A 16,741-nucleotide genomic window follows, 5' to 3' on the forward strand; every position below is an offset into this window, starting at 1 on the left:
GACCGATAGAGATAGTTGGTTGGTTGTCACACAGTTAGTATGCAGACCGATAGAGATAGTTGGTTGGTTGTCACAGTTAGTATGCAGACCGATAGAGATAGTAGGTTGGTTGTCACACAGTTAGTATGCAGTATGATAGAGATAGTCGGTTGGTTGTCACAGTTAGTATGCAGACCGATAGAGATAGTAGGTTGGTTGTCACACAGTTAGTATGCAGACCGATAGAGATAGTAGGTAGGTTGTCACACAGTTAGTATGCAGACCGATAGAGATAGTAGGTAGGTTGTCACACAGTTAGTATGCAGACCGATAGAGATAGTAGGTAGGTTGTCACACAGTTAGTATGCAGACCGATAGAGATAGTAGGTAGGTTGTCACACAGTTAGTATGCAGACCGATAGAGATAGTAGGTAGGTTGTCACACAGTTAGTATGCAGACCGATAGAGATAGTAGGTAGGTTGTCACACAGTTAGTATGCAGACCGATAGAGATAGGTATGAGGAAATGAGGAAAGTAAGTAGATCTGCTGCATTGCTGCTCGTGATGTTGTTTCTTTGTCAGCTGTTATTTCTGCTATTTGATATGGATGAGAGTTAGGAGTTCAAGGGTCGCTACACGACCGTTATTGTGTTAATTATATCCACGTCCGTACGTTACTTTCTAGCTTCGGTCCACCTGATTCAGTTCGTCGGGTCAAAATATGTCACAGCACCGTGATTAGACATGTTTATACTTTACTACTTGTTGTTATGAATGTGCAGTACTTTGTGGTTGAGCAAAATATGAAGTGGTGTTAAATATTATCTGAACCGTGGCTATTGTGGCTTTGAAGTATATCATAGACGACAGAAAGTTATATCTACGTTATTAGTAACTTAATGCATGGTAGAAAATCTGAGAATCCCATATAAGTGTTTGAATCCTTTCTCTCTGCGTACATTCTTAGAGTTTAAGAGATATATAGTCATATTCTGACTATTGTTTATTTTATGTTAATTGTAATGTATATTAGTGCTTAAGGTGTATGCATGTTTCCTTTATTGATTTGTATTTTGTTTCTGTCTTTATAGAAACCACACTCAAAGTTACACTCTAGAGGTCTTCACGGGTCCAAAAATTCTTACCCGAACCGGAAGGGACCCGTAATTTGCTACACCGAACCGACCCGGACCCGACTATTATTTCAAAAGCTGGACCCGGACCCGTGCAGACCCGATAAATGCCTAACCGGACCCGACCTGGACCCGTCGATTATTTTTGTAAGCTGGACCCGAAACTGCCGGGAAGACATAGACCCGACTGGACCCGATTGTCACATTTTCCACCTTAAACTGCTATTACAAGTCAATAAACCTGTTGCGAAAAATTACAACTTTTTGTCTTACCTAATTTAAGGAGCCGTAGCAGCGTAAAGTTAGTAGTCTCTCCATCCTTTCCTTGTAACGTTACGTTACGTTACCTGACTGGCTGTGATGCATTACAATCCTTCGGCTCCGACAAGAAAGTTATCCATGTTATTCCTCTCGTTATTCCACCAAGTCCAAGCTTAATCCTTGTTATTTCAGCTTCAAAAGTCCACTTGATGTCACGGACTCACGGTGACGGATGACAAATTAAACGAGTTAGCTGCTAACTCGCACAATAACTTTTGGCTGTTTGCCTTTTTGAACTATAATAACGATTGCTCGTTCGGTGCCATGGCCGCTGCGCTGACGTTATTTATCATCTCCGTGCTCTCTGCTCTGCATCATCGAGTCTGAATCTGACCACTAAAACTTTAAGATTGAACAAAACGATTAATTGACATTGTAAAATCTAAAGTGCGGTTTGGCTGTCCCTCACTGAAGCTCTGCTTCTGGTAACTGGTTGCCATAGAAACATGACACGCGCTTGACTGCAAATGCGCGCTAGCTGGATCATGGATCAACCTAAAATATGCTTTTTAACGCAATTTATTTTGAGTGTCAAAGTAAACATTCATGTGACAGTTCACCTCAGATTATGTTACTGATTTAAAATATATTAAATATGAGTGTGACAAGACGCATTTTTGAGATTTGATGACTCGCACGGGTATTACACACAATGTTAAACAGACCCGGGACCCGAAGTAATAGATTCGACCCGACCCGGCTGATCATTTAAAATATAGACCCGAACCCGTACGGGTCCCGGGTCAACGGGTTCACCTGAAGACCTCTATTACACTCACACAAGAAAGAGGCAAGAATAAACAGAATAGTAAGAACTTTCTCTCAGCTCTTCATTTCATACTCTGGGATATTTGGCCTTCAGGGGTGTTCTGGCCGACACATCTGAAGTGAACCTGGTGATAAACCCGGAATTAGCACCTAGACTGAGCGTCTACCCATTATCTTCACTTCAGCGATATTGTTTCTTATTCCTCCCTGGCCTTATATAATAGCAGGTCAGTCAGCGTAGCAATTGTGATACACTGAAATACAATGAGGCCATTATTCGCTACATGCATGTGTTAGATGGCGGGCAAACAGAAGATTACCAACACTCAAACATGTCTTTCAGCAGATTTGAACTGTTCAACCAAAGACTGCAATATCACTGGGGTCACCGACACCATCATACTGAAATTGCAGTGTTTCAGTGAGCAAAACATGCAGTTCTGAAGGAGCGCAAAATCATTTAAAAGTGCAAATGAAAATTAATCATTCATAATACTCACCCTCCTCATGTGGTTCCAAACTTGTATGACTTTTTCTTACATAAAAAAAAACAAAACATAAAAGGTACGACTATAAAAATATAAACAATTTAGATTTTTAGGTGAACTTATTTTAACCACTTCAGCACACTTCAATAAAAAAATACAAATATCCTCAAAATTAAAGTTCTTTACTGGTACAATTCATAGTACTGTAGCCATTTTATAACGACCAAAAACAAAAACAAAAACTAAATATAAACAGACCAATTTGCACTGAAAAGCATTTTACAAAACACACCGCGCAAAGTCCTATTTCTCAGCTAAAATTCTGTCAAATAAATAGTCACGAACAAATCAATAGTATTTTACAAACGGACTCTTGTAGGTCAACATAGTGTTGCCGACGACACGGATCTATAAATGAACCCCTGACTTTTTAAACATTTCCAATGAATCACATAGGACTTGTGCAACTTACATTTCCGTTATAAAGACAGAACAGTGTGCCGTCTACTTTAACTCAAATGCTTGACCAAAACCTTGAAAATAATAATAATGACGATGAAGACGACAGGGCGCGCCCCTTTATGTAAAATAAACACTGATATAAGTCGATTAAAAAGGACTAATTACAATAAGTTACATTCCTGCGGAGTATCGTGACTGCGCTGTGATATTACTAGTGACGAGAGAAACGAACAGTGAGTGAGTGAGTGGTTTATGTCCAGTTTTGTACAAATGTACACATATTAGTCCACATGCTCATCCATAAACATCCGTTCCCGTCCGTGGAGATTTTCCATCTGAGCTCAAGCTAGTGTCTCTTACAATTTATGGCTGTTATCAGTTTTTTTACTTCTTCTTCCTTTTGTACAAAAAATAATAGTCTGGGTCATATTTCACACTAAAAGTAATATCAGCCCTAAATGACACATACAAATAACACAACTGTGATTGGTAGCTTCAGTCAGCATTATAAAAGTAAAAAAGGACTGTTTATAATGTTTTTTTTTTTTTTTTTTGCATCATCACATTATTGGAAAATTAAGAACATTTCCCTACAAAATTACCACATTATTATAATGCAAAAGAAAACATTTAATTAGAATAAATTCTCAACAAAATGTAAATTACAATTTAATCATTTAAATCAGTACAAATGAAAAAGCAATAAAACAAAGGCTATCATAAATATAAAGAAAATAAAAACTTTTTAAATAATAGGCTATATACTTTTGCATTATAGTAATGAGATTTTCTGTTTGTTGTTTAAATTTGAAAATAACATCACAATGCAAAAAAAAAAAAAAAAAAAAACGTAGCAGCCCTAATATAAGATTGATTTAGTAAAAATAACTTTTCAAGGGGGAAATATGACCCAGACATATTCTCATCAGGTTAAGCAGTGGAAAAGGTTTTAAAAACGTCCCTCTTCCTGGGACCTTGCAGACTAGTCGAAGCTGAAGTCGGATCCTTACATTAGTGTGTCCTGAACTCCACACCTCTCTGTACATTCAGAAAACAAAAGTAAAATGAGAGAAGCGTGTTCTGTCTGAAGGCACAGATACCTCTACGGGGCAGGAGCGTAACACGGGGCCCGGCCGGAAGGGCATGAATCAGTGCAAGAACAGGGAGGTGGGAAGGAAATCCTTAGCTTAAAATGCATTGCTCTTTCCCGCTGTGCTCCTTGTAACTCTGTTTCGGCCATCATTCGTATTAAAAGTCTTAAAAACGTAGCCTGCGAGCCCAGTTTCGCCAGAGCTGCATCAAAGTTCAAGCGCTTCCTGTATGTACATAAAGGGTGATATGGTACTGTACAGCGGGGCTTTATTGAGTGTGAGGTTTGCCGTGGACTCTGAAGCGATACAGGCAGGTGTAATCGGGGTGACCCCAGTTCGACAGCACGCGCATCTCAATGATCTGAAAGGCCTTGTCGTTCTTCTCCTGGGGAACAAAAAAAAGGCAAAATAAAACATGGTCAGCCTCTCCATATCAAACCTCAGTAAGCTGCTCTGAGGTCTACATAGGCAGCATACTAACTAAAACAGAGCTACATGCATGACTGGTGCAGAACATACTCAATGTACTATTTATTCCAGTAGTGTTTGACAGAAGCTAATAAAAATAGATTTTTTTATGAACGCATTCTGGGGCATGCAATGCTGCATTTGGCCAAAAAGAAAAGTGCATGTTGCTAAGCTAAAGACAAGATACTAGGTAACACATTCTGTGTTTCCATTTGATTTAGTTTTAATGGTTTAATTACATTCTTCAAAAAGGATGTCTAATCAATTGCATTCATAAAACTTAATAATTTAACTTTTTTTTTTAATAAAAATTTACAATAATTGCACCCTTTGTGAAATGTGTTTTATTTTTTCCAGAAATTCTGTTTAGATTTTTCTTGATTCTGCTTCATACAAATGTATTACCAAAAACAGTGGTAATAAAATGAACATATAGGCTAAAACATTAATAATGTAATTATAAAAAATAAAAAAATGCATTTAAATACTTTTATTTCTTGGCAAAAAAGTGTTGCGCAGTAGAGGTTTGCCTTTTAAATATGGTTGAACAATTGTGATATTCCTTGAAAACGTTTTAATAAATTGTATTATTATTGTTATTATTACCTTGAGAAGCAAATTCTACTCTACAATAGTAATATACAGTATTTCTTTACAGTAAGACCTTTGAGTTTCTGTGTGTATCTGACGTTAGTTTTATCAAATGAAATGATAAAATACTGGCCAAGACATATTTCAACAGCAGTCTTTTTGTGGTTTAATAATCACAGACACTATATCTATATCCCCAATTCGATTAAGTGTATAGCCCTACTTTTGTATGATCCAAATTTGACCAAATTACGTGACATTACGTGAACTCCATTTTTATAACCGGATTAAGCGATTCTGTCCACATTTTCTGCATGGTGGAAATCACAGGACTCTAACCTCTGCATGGGGAGCACATCTAAGTTGCCTTAAATTGTTATCTAGGAAGGCAAACCTCAAGTATGAGTTCATTTCATTCCAATCCCTCTCTTTTCAAGTAGTTCTTTTACGTTCACACTTTTCCACCAATTTTTCACTAACCCTGACACTATAGAGAAGCACTGGACATCATACAACCGCAAATTCTTTCTGTATGCATATAGTTTACCATAACTGGGAAGATCTGGAGTGATTCTCCATCTTCTTGATAGGTGTAGTTACCCAGCAGTTTCCCTTCATCCTGGTATTCATCATCCAATCCCTGCAGATACAGACAGCAAGACTCATACACGTACCACACGTGACTATACACAACTACTCATCGGTTTTAGCATCCAGCTAGAAATATGTGTGAGTATATGCTCATAAACCAGACATGAACAGGCATTCTTACATAGACAGAGAATCGTCGAGGTGCGCTGGTGATGTTTCCTGAAGGAGAGAGGCTTTTGGGAATATGCTCCAGGCAGAAGGAGGTCGGGATCACGCTTAAAGACAGCCTGATCACCAGATAACCCTGGGAGCCTTTAAATGCCCAGCAGTTTCCTGGGTACATGTCCGGCTACAAGGAAGACGGAAATTCACATCATTCATCTTTTTTGTGTCGTACATTTAAGTTGAAAAATCACCTATCACCTGTTTATTTCATTTGTCTCTTATTTTATGACTGACTTCTCATGTACATTTTTTTTTACTTTATATTAGTTAGGCTGGCAGGTTTGGTTTTGATATAAAAATTGGAATCGAGAATTGTGAAATTTCACTAGTATGTAAAACTGTCAGTCATAACAACCTTATTTATTAAAATACATGGTAACACGTCAAAAACAATAAAAACAATCACTTTTTTTGGGTGGCGAGGCCAGTAAAAATCATTATTGCTGAGCCCTGCTATATTTATATATTAAAGGCACAGCTAAATATAATATTTATTATAATGAGTTTATATGTACCGGTAAATATTGTTTTAAGTTACCTTACATTAAATGTTGTTATATTTTTTAAAGCCTAGATTATGGCTTTCATTTATACTGTAATATTGAATGGCTATAATTGTAATTAGTATAAAGATGCCATTAAACAAATCGTTGTGTTGTTTCTACATTAATTTGAAGATTCACTGTGAAATTATGTATTACAATATAAAAACACATAACAAATGTTTAAATGATAGGTGCGAATGTGATTAATTACAGAATATATGCAATTCATTATTTTTTTCTTTCTTCAGAATGTTGAAATTCTATTCATAGACTTAGTTGATGCTGATATCCAAATCAACTTAGATTGTATGCAAAGAATAAATTTTATCTGGGAATCAAACCCATGATCTTGACATTGCTAGTGACATTCTCTACTGTTTAAGCTAGAGAAAAGTTGCATATATTGATATGTGATATTGATATCGATCACTTCAAGTACAGTACGAGTTGTGTGTTTAGGCCTGTACCTGGATGACGGCACGTGGAGACTGTGAGAAGTACCACAGTGGGATCCCAAACAGGCTCATCAGTGCCGTCTTTGTCTCGTACGTCTCGGAGCAGCGCGTGCTGAGAATGCTGCCACCTGCCAACACACATCGGTCTTGTGTAAACATGTCTTTAAAGGGCCAGTGATGTTCATATATACACACACGTGTTTTGTAGATGTGCTTACCTCCAGACTCCAGAGCGTAGTCCACCTGTCCGGTGCGATCCTCGGAGTACAGCCTCAACGCACGCTGGACGATCAACTGGACCTGCTGAGATTGTTGGGGAAACACAGTTAGTGTCATTTCAGAGATTTTAAAGGCATCTTAAAAGGGGTATGTAAACATACAATTGAACGAGAAAAAAAAAATATTTTCCTCAAATATGGGCACTTAAATTAACTTCAATTTGTGCTAACAGCTGCCATAAACGTTCTTTCCTCTTCACATGATCAAGTCATTCACATTCTGACAGACTGGGTGTCATTTGATGTGTAATAAACTTTAAATCTGTTGTTAAGAAATTATGTTTGAGACTACTTTGAAAGAGCAAGATGAATAACACAACTGCTCAAAAGTTGGTTGGGATATGTTGTAATGTAGCCTGGCTAACGCCAGACCCAATTCTCGTTGAGACTTGGGTCTGGGAACCACATGCGCATTTTCTCGTATTTGAGGCGTGGTTTACGAATGCCCGGCGCCGTTTATTGGGTGCTAAGAATGTCTATCAAATGCGCCTGTACGTAGCTCATAGCCAATCGTTTCCATTATACCAGACGACGTATGTAGAGAAATAGTTTAACGCCAAAAGCTGCTCTTTTTTCAAAATAAACTTGCGTTCTAAACTACTTAGAACAATATCTAAGGCTGCATCAAAAGGTAGCTTCGCGTCTGCTGCCATGTTGAATCCATAAACAAACTGCTTAGTTGTGTCGCATAGATGTCGTCATCGTCTTGCTGCTCCCTCCCCGTTCTGTGATTGGTTCCCTAAACGAGGCGAAAATCAGGTCCATGGTTTCCAGACTGCCTTTCAGCGAGAATAAAATCGCGCTGCGCAAAGGCAGTATGGGGAAACCCAGGCTAGTTGTAATGTCTCTTTTTTGAAAAGTCTCTTATGCTCAGCAAAAATACAGTAGAACAGTTAATATTGTGAAATATTATTACAATTTAAAATAACTTTTCTATATTAATAACATCATTACTCCAGTTTTCGGTGTCACATGATCCTTCAGAGATAATTCTGATATGATGATTTGCTGCTCAAGAAACACTATTATCATCATCAATTTTGAACTGTGTGCTGCTTAATATTTTTGTGGAAACCGTGATGCATGCATTCAGGATTCTTTAATAGTTCAAAACGTTCAAAAGAAAAGCATTAATTTGAAAAAGAAATCTTTCGCAACATTATAAATGTCTTTACTGTCACTTTTGCCCTTGCTGAATAGAAGTAATAATAAATAAAAATTAAAAGTAAAAAAAAAAAAAAAAAAAAAAAATCATACTGACCACAAACTTTTGAATGATAATGTATAATTCACTCAAAAAATAAATTCAGGAGACCTGTTACCACAACTTCCAAGTTAAAAAATTCGAATTTATTGATCCGTTTACGTTTCAACAGTTATTTTTTTTAGTTATGTTGACTTAAAAGTTAGACTACCTGAAGGCAAACACTACATTGACTCTATAAGCAATGACGTCACTGATGCCAGTGACAAGTATTTTCTTACTTGTTCATTAAAATTACAAGCTAAATAAATTACATTTAGCATATGCAGATTTTAAGTAAAAAAGATAACATTAATTGGTTCCAGGGCTACAGCTCAAGAGCGACTCTTTTGAAAAAGAGATCAACTTTTTGCGTTTTACTTAGAGGAACTTAATTTATAATATAATGTAGTTTGCTGGTTGGACACAATTTCATTCGAACTTGTCAAAACAAAACAAAAACTGACGCAAAGTGTTGCATTCATTTTTAAAATTAAGCCAACATAATTTTTTTTCGTTTTGTACCTCCTCTGACATCCCAGCAGCCCCAGCGGTGTGGGCGACACTCTGTGCAATTGTTTCAGCGGAGGACTGCTGCTGTTTGCTCTCCTGCATCTGAAGAGACAGGTTTTCCAGAATGCTGCGCTCCAGGGTCATGAGGGTCGCGGTGAGGTCAGAAGAGCGCGTGTACTGAGATGCCAGCCACGGCAACAAGGGCTCGGGAATCTCCATTTCACCCCCGTTACGGCCGTACAACAGAGCGTACAACTCTTTTTTCACCTGTGCCGACACCTGGGGAAGAAATCAAGAGTATATATAAGTGAAAACCAAAGCAGGAAAAGCGTATTATATACAGTATAAACACAACACACTGTTTCGTGTATGGTGTCGAGCCGGTCGCATTTCCCTTGACATCCCATCACCCCTTGCAGGTCTCCTCTGATGCGGCCCAGCTCTGCTTCCAACCTCTGAACCTCAGAGAGCAAAGCATCATGGTTCTCCTGAGACACTCCAACACTGCAGAGCAAAAGCCAAGAGCGGACATTAATACTGAGACGGGAAGTGCCCAGAACAAGTACATTTGCTGGTGATGTTTCAGCATGTCTACCTGACAGAGGCCTGTACTGGAGTCTGCCGTGTTACATGGATTTCCTTTGAATGAGAAGAGAATTGAGACAGAATTAGATGAATGAGTGTAATCAATTATTGCAAATATTTTGTTACAAGAGCGAGAACGAACACAAATTGTGAAATTCAAAAGTCTGTGGGGAGTAATTTTTTTATGAAATTAATACTTTTAACATTTAACATTCATTAGAAATATTTCTTGAGCATCAAATCATCATATTAGAATGATTTCTGAAGGATCATGTGACCCTGAAGACTGGAGCAATGATGCTGAAAATACAGCTTTGCTCACAGGAATAAATTACATTTTAACATGTATTCAAATAGATAAGTTATTTTAAATGGTAATATTTCACTATATCACTGTTTTTACTCTATTTTTGATCAAATAAATGACACCTTGGTGAGCAGAAGAGATTATAGAGAAAAAAATATTATAGACCCTAAACTTTTGAATAGCAGTTTATGCCTTTTTATTTTATTTTAATATATATTATCAGTTGGCACTTTCTTTTACTGACTCTATATTCTCTTACAAAATACTGTGATGAATGTTGCAATGGCAAGAAATCATTTCTGAGTCCGAGGACATGGGAAAACTATTTCTAAATTGTAAATGCAGTAACTCTGACAAGACTTGAAGGCCTCAAAAGAGTGTGTGTGTGTGTGAGTGTGTTCTACCTCAGTTCTAGAGTTCAGGTTCTGAAGCAGAAGTTCCAGCTCGGCTAGTCGAGCTTCGAGACTCGTCTGATGCTGCACACGCTGTTCCTCAGTCTGGAACACACAGTGAGAGAAAAACAATTACACATTAAAAAGACAGTGGTGGGTAAAATAATGCCACTTGGTGACACCGCCCACACTGCTGTAAACGAGGTTTAGATGAATATGTAAATATGTGCTGCCCGCTTTCCTCTTAATAACAAAATAAAGCATCTGATCATAGCAATGTGGATGTTTCCACAAACTCTACAGCACTCCAGTAAAGTAACGTCACGTTTATTTTAGAGATGCAACGATATGAAATTTCTCAGCCGATACGGATAGTCGATTATTCAGAATGATATCGGCCAATGCCGATAGTTTGGTTTTTCTTATGGATAAAAAAAATAGCATTATCTGAAATAATCTCTCATTTGGTACACAATAATATTAGAGGTTAAAATTAACAACATAGCTATTATATTCAACTGCTATTTATTTCCAGATATAATATTTACACTAATAAAAGCTGAAATGTTCTTATAAAACTCGTCTTCAATCATACATATATAATTAACAGTAAATAAGCTTTTTTTAAAAGCTAACTAACAAACGGATGACTTCCAGAGGTAAATCCAACATTAAGTGATATAGTTCACAAGCTTGACATCTTTCCACGGTTGAAACACTGATTGAGTGATTACATGATACGGATTTCGGTAAGTTGTACTGTATCTTTCAACTTACCTTCTGATATTCATGCTTGTTTTTCTTAATATAATTTGTATTAAAATGGAAGAATAGACTCACGCTCCGCGCTGCTGCTTAAACTGAGGAGCTACAGCGATCTGTCACATTTAAGAGCGTCAAAACGCCATTTATTGTTTGAATTTCCTGATAAAATGGACATAATTTGAAAGATGACACATTGTTTCTTTTTAGAAGTAACAAAGCACAGAGCTATTTGCGATTATTGGATGAGAGGCGTGCTACAAATAGTGTTTTTAGTGTAGGGATAAATCTGCAAATCTGGCAACCCTGGCTTGAACTACAGGTGATTCATAGGGTCAAATAGAGCCTGCTTTTATGTAGCTGTTTTTAGCAGTTAATGCGTTGTCGCATGAACTTGTCCTAACTAACTCAACACAAGAGATTTTCTTCACACACAGTGCGAGTTGCAGTCGGCCATGTTTTAGCACACCCTTTTGATTGGCAGGATATAATCGGGACTGACCATCGGCTGTTTTTAAACTATCGACCGATAGCGAAAATAATTGCTTTTATCGGCCGATACCGATAGTTGGCCGATACATCAGTGCATCTCTAGTTTATTTATATTTAAGACTAAGTGGCTACAATTCATATAACTATACCACAGAAGTATAGTCCGAGCCTTGTGCTTTGTTCGCACCATTTTGAAGACGATTGCTTTTTAAATGCAATCAAACTTGGATTCGCGAGCTGGCTGATATTGAAGGAAGGTTCATTCATTTCTAAGTGTATTTGCATCAGCTTCCTCCTCCGTATCACAACCTGTAAGTGTTATTAATAATTGTTGCTTTTATGTTTTATGTAGCATGCTTAATAATAATTTAGTTTGTTGTGTAAGCACCGTGTAGCTTCTAGGTCTTCAATGGCAATTGTATTGAGATATGTGAAGTGTTTGTCGTTGTTTTCGGAGTTGTCTTAAAGAATAGAGTAATACCTCGTAGTAACGTAACTGCATTTTTGTTTTGTAAAAACGTTATGTTTATGCATCGGGGTAACGCAAACAAAGACTGATTGTGCTTTTACAATATGAACTCTGGGCTATGCTCGCTAACATAACATTAAATTATTTATCTTATTTTTAGTTTTTTACTACAAACTACAAAGCAGTGGACTATAATCATTATTATAACACGATTGAATTGATAAAAGCATCATTGTACTCCGTGTTAAAAATAAGTATTATCTCTGTAAACACTGCTGGGTCATCTGACCAATCAACGCAGATTAGCGTCGCGCAAAGGAGGGGTTTGAAAAACGAGTCGTTGAACGAATCATTTGGGAGTCGGTGAGCAAATCAGGTAAAAATAAATGCATATTATACGACAACAAAAGTGTTTTTTGACATTGCATGCATGTAAAACTGTTGTTGGGGACTCCCTAAACAACATTAGGAACATTTTAAATGTCATAATAGGTGCCCTTTAAAATCAAGCAGCTTTTACCATATTAAAAACGAAAAACAGTGTCAGTCTCTCTTTTCATCAGAAGCACTTCATTTACTACTATAAAGCAGCTCTCCAGTGTGTTCATGTCTTCTCTCGCAGACGTCTGACTTCGACGGACTGAACAGGAGAAGTGAACCAGAAAAGATTTCAGCGTGAAAGAAGGTGAAGCCTCAGCGCACACCTAACTATTATGTAATCGCCACGGAACAATGGTAGTACGAAAGTGTTTATCAGCCGTAGCCAACTTTTTCGGATAGTTCGCTTTGGCAAGCTGTTTCGAACTCGCAAAGCGAACTTTGTTTCGGACTAATTTTGTCATCAGTTTATTCTTCGAATATATCGGGGCCTTTAAACTTCTTAAGCAACATAACAACAACTATATACAATCTAATATTTGATAGTTATCAAAAAAAAAAAAAAAAAAATGCAGGAATTACTTTACAAGAAAAACATCTAAAAATTTAATTTCTGAATAAAATCGATGGAGAATAACATTAAAAGCAGGACAGTCCCATAAAAAAAGTTTCCAAATATTTACCTTTTAATAATCATTTTGCACCCTGTATTTTTGTAACTAATGATCAAAACAGAGGAAGCAACCTTAAAGAAGCGCATTCATTCTCACCTCTGTCCTGCTGACCGACTCTCTCTCCATCTCTCCCTCGAGTGCGCTGAACTTGGGCTCGAGGAGCTGTGAGACCCACAGGCCGAGACTCTCTCTGTCTGTTTGTGTGTTTATCTGGTCCCGAAGGGCCTGAAAGAAACCCACGTCCTCCTCATGCTGCTGCTTGGCTATCAGCTCTCCCTGCTGGACGCTTTCCCACAGTGAAGCCACACGCTGCTCGAGTCGAGCCAAACGCTCGCTGTCAATGGACTCCGATGCAGCCTGACAGAGTTCAGATTAGAATTAGATTCAAATATATATCAGATATCAGATTTGACTCTAGTAATTGGTCCTGGTTTGTTACCTGAGGGATCGCTGAAGGTGGGATGCGTTGTTCTTCAAATAGTGGTTCTTTTATAAAAGAAGGTAGTGCAGGTAAAGAGGGAAAAGATGGCAGAGAAGGGAGGGAAGGAAGTGATGCGAAGGAGGTGACCGCTGTTTTCCACTCTGTGAGGTTTACAGCTGGCAGGAAGGACAGAGCGAGGGGTGGACCGAGATACCACAATCCTAAAAACAAGAGAGAAGAGGGAAACCTTGGAGGCAGGATCTCGAAATATCACTGTCTTTGTTCAAAAGCTCGCACAAGGAGTTTATGGACTTTTTGGTACTAAAAACGCAATCGTAAAAGCTTTTAAAGGCACTTCTGTGATAATGATATTCAATTTAAGTTACTAAGGCATTTCAGGGCAACAACTTCAACTTCACATCATTGTTTTGAGGAGGGAGGGAGAGAGAAAAAAAAGAAAAAGAGACTGTGTGTTTGTGCAATCTTGGATAAGTGTGAAAGTAGAATAAGCAAAACCATCTGGGTAGAAGTACATATGATTGCACAAGTGTGGCTGTTTATTAGTGCCAGTGGTTTTGTGAAGGAATGTCTGGATCATTACAAAGGTTTCTGTGCCATTAGACTCACAAAAAGGAATTGCAACAACAATGACGGTCTTTAATAGAACTTGTCTGTGTATTCAAATGAGAGAAAGTATTTTACCATATAAAAATGCTACACACGTCAACGTTATGCTCTGTGACATGCTTTTGATTACCACGAAAGCACTTACAATGGAAACCTAGCAAGCAAGTGCACAGCAATACATTTAAAATATGCAAATACACTGTCACAGAAGTATAACAACATTTGTAAACCTTGTATGTACTAAAATGAGTCTAGTGAAACATAATCACTTAACCATTTCTTTGCAAACATACAGATTTTGTTTTTCTGAAAGAGACCTATTATGCTAACCCATATGGCATTTATTTGATCACAAATACAGTAAAAACAGTAATATTGTGAAATATTATTACAAGTTCAAATAACTGTTTTCTATTTGAATATATATTAAAATGTAATTTATTCCTGTGATGACAAAGCTGAATTTTCAGCAGCATTACTCCAGTCTTCAGGGTCACATGATCCTTCAGAAATTATTCTAATGATTTGATGCTCAAGAAACATTTAGTATTATCATCAATGTTGAAAAAGTCGTGCTGCTTCATATTTTTGTGGAAGCTGTGATAAAAATTGTTAAGGATTCTTAAGGATTAAGAAGGATTTTATTTTGATTTCATTCTTATAATTACCTTTATAAGTATCTTTATTTTTTATTCATTTAATTTAATATTTGCTGAATTATTAAACATTTTCTTTATAAAAATCCTTTTGAACAGAGGTGTGTGTGTATATATATATATATATATATATATATGTAAGGAATAATTGACGACAGGCCGTTGAATTATTATAAAAATAATGCACACCCGAGGTGGTAATGCGGTCACGACGCGAAGCGGATTATAAATAATATAATAACCCCATGTCATGGGACCTTTAAACAATAAGTATTATCTCTGTAAACACTGCTGGGTCATCTGACCAATCAATGCAGATTAGCGTCGCGCAAAGGAGGGGTTTGGAAAAATTAGTCGTTGAACGAATGATTTGGGAGTCGGTGAGCAAATCATGTAAAAATAAATGCATATTATACGACAACAAAAGTGTTTTTTGTCATTGCATGCATGTAAAACTGTTGTTGGGGACTCCCAAAACAACATTAGGAACATTTTAAATGTCATAATAGGTGCCCTTTAAATAAATTGTATTATTCCTTCAACATTAAGTACTAATATTCCTCTAATGACAACATTACAAATCAATCCAATTCAAATCTCACCGAACAGCAGCAGGAAGGGCAGCAGAAACAGAAGAAGCTTCAGTAGTTTGGGCAGACACCTGACAGACAGCGAGAGAGAAAAATACTATCAAAAAGAGCACTTATCATCATATGCACACAAGTGACAATATTTGCATCCCTGACCAAAGAATTAGTGCTTAATATCCAGCAATATTATGGATTTGACTACACTTTTAGATGAGAAGAAAAGTTGAACTATGATGTTATTGTGTTAGATGTTATTTGATGAATAATTACTTTTTTTCGTCGCTTTATAGCTGAATAATTAAACTGTGTCAACACTGAGCTGGCTCGAGCTGAATAATGACACTATTGTCTTCAGTAGAGCTGCTCAAATCTGAATTGAACTTGTTACATAATAAATTAATTTTACAGTTAGTGAACTGAATTGAGCTGAATGAGGATACTATTATCTTTTTAGAGCTTGTCTCAAATTTGATAAAGTTTGTATCAGTGATTGTTTTTTTCCAGTTTATTACTGTGAAGCTACTTCGAAACGATTTCTATTGTATAAAGCGCTTTAAAATAAAGATGACTTAACCTGACTAGAGTGTGTTAAAAAAATAAGCAAAAGCACGATATTTACATAAAGGACCAAACACTTTTAACTCTTACCTGGTGAGCAGAAAGACGTTGATCAGGGACATGAGCGCCACCAGCTGATACCATCCTGTTCCCAGCCACCAGAAGGCGCCAGTCGCTGCTTTCCCTGTTCAGAGCAGAAGAGGAAGTTATATGGAGTGATAGTTAGTCCATGTTACACATTGACAGGTTTAAATGATTGAGGGAAGAGAATTAGTCAAAGAATCAGATACAGAGATGGATGCAGTCGAATCACCAGAGCTGAAAAGTTCAGGAAGGAAGAGCTGGTTAAAATGATTTCAGTCTTCAGAAAGAAGTCGTATGGGCTTCACTGTGCCAAAAAACTAATGATGTGAAAAAGAGAAGGAAGTGAGAGAGAAAAGGCGAGCATGCTGGAGTCTGAATCATATCGACCTGGAGAACACAGTGCCAACCACAGCACGGACTTCAGCTTCCGAGTCACAAACGCACCGGCAGAGCCGAAGCTTCGGCAAACCCTCAGAAGACCGTAACCTGAGTTAACCAGAAGACATTCAGACAACATGCTGCTATCCAACACATCTTTCCCACAAATTTCATCCTAGTGTCTTACACCTTAGCGAAGACTTTCAATGAACAAAT

The 16,741-nt window shown here is 37.3% G+C and overlaps 1 protein-coding gene across 6 annotated transcripts in view; it reads right to left on the reverse strand.

Moving 5' to 3' along the window:
- Positions 1-2,853: 2,853 nt before the first annotated feature.
- Positions 2,854-16,741, reverse strand: part of sun1b (Sad1 and UNC84 domain containing 1b) — a 37,798-nt gene continuing 23,910 nt past the window's right edge. For 4 of the 6 annotated variants that reach the window (XM_079632723.1, XM_079632721.1, XM_079632725.1 and 1 more), the window contains 14 exons: positions 16,535-16,633; positions 16,154-16,247; positions 15,518-15,576; positions 13,651-13,853; positions 13,308-13,568; positions 10,449-10,541; positions 9,748-9,791; positions 9,512-9,656; positions 9,165-9,431; positions 7,337-7,421; positions 7,131-7,246; positions 6,075-6,242; positions 5,850-5,942; positions 2,854-4,628 (listed from right to left, as the gene is read on the reverse strand). In XM_079632723.1, the coding sequence (XP_079488849.1) occupies positions 4,512-4,628; positions 5,850-5,942; positions 6,075-6,242; positions 7,131-7,246; positions 7,337-7,421; positions 9,165-9,431; positions 9,512-9,656; positions 9,748-9,791; positions 10,449-10,541; positions 13,308-13,568; positions 13,651-13,853; positions 15,518-15,576; positions 16,154-16,247; positions 16,535-16,633 (1,844 nt within the window). In that variant the 3' untranslated portion in view covers positions 2,854-4,511. The remainder of the gene's footprint in view (positions 4,629-5,849; positions 5,943-6,074; positions 6,243-7,130; positions 7,247-7,336; positions 7,422-9,164; positions 9,432-9,511; positions 9,657-9,747; positions 9,792-10,448; positions 10,542-13,307; positions 13,569-13,650; positions 13,854-15,517; positions 15,577-16,153; positions 16,248-16,534; positions 16,634-16,741) is intronic. The other 2 variants (XM_079632722.1, XM_079632726.1) reach the window with 2 other exon arrangements.

This window comes from Phoxinus phoxinus (genome assembly GCF_949152265.1).
Source record: "Phoxinus phoxinus genome assembly, chromosome: 1".
Lineage (NCBI taxonomy): Eukaryota > Metazoa > Chordata > Actinopteri > Cypriniformes > Leuciscidae > Phoxinus > Phoxinus phoxinus.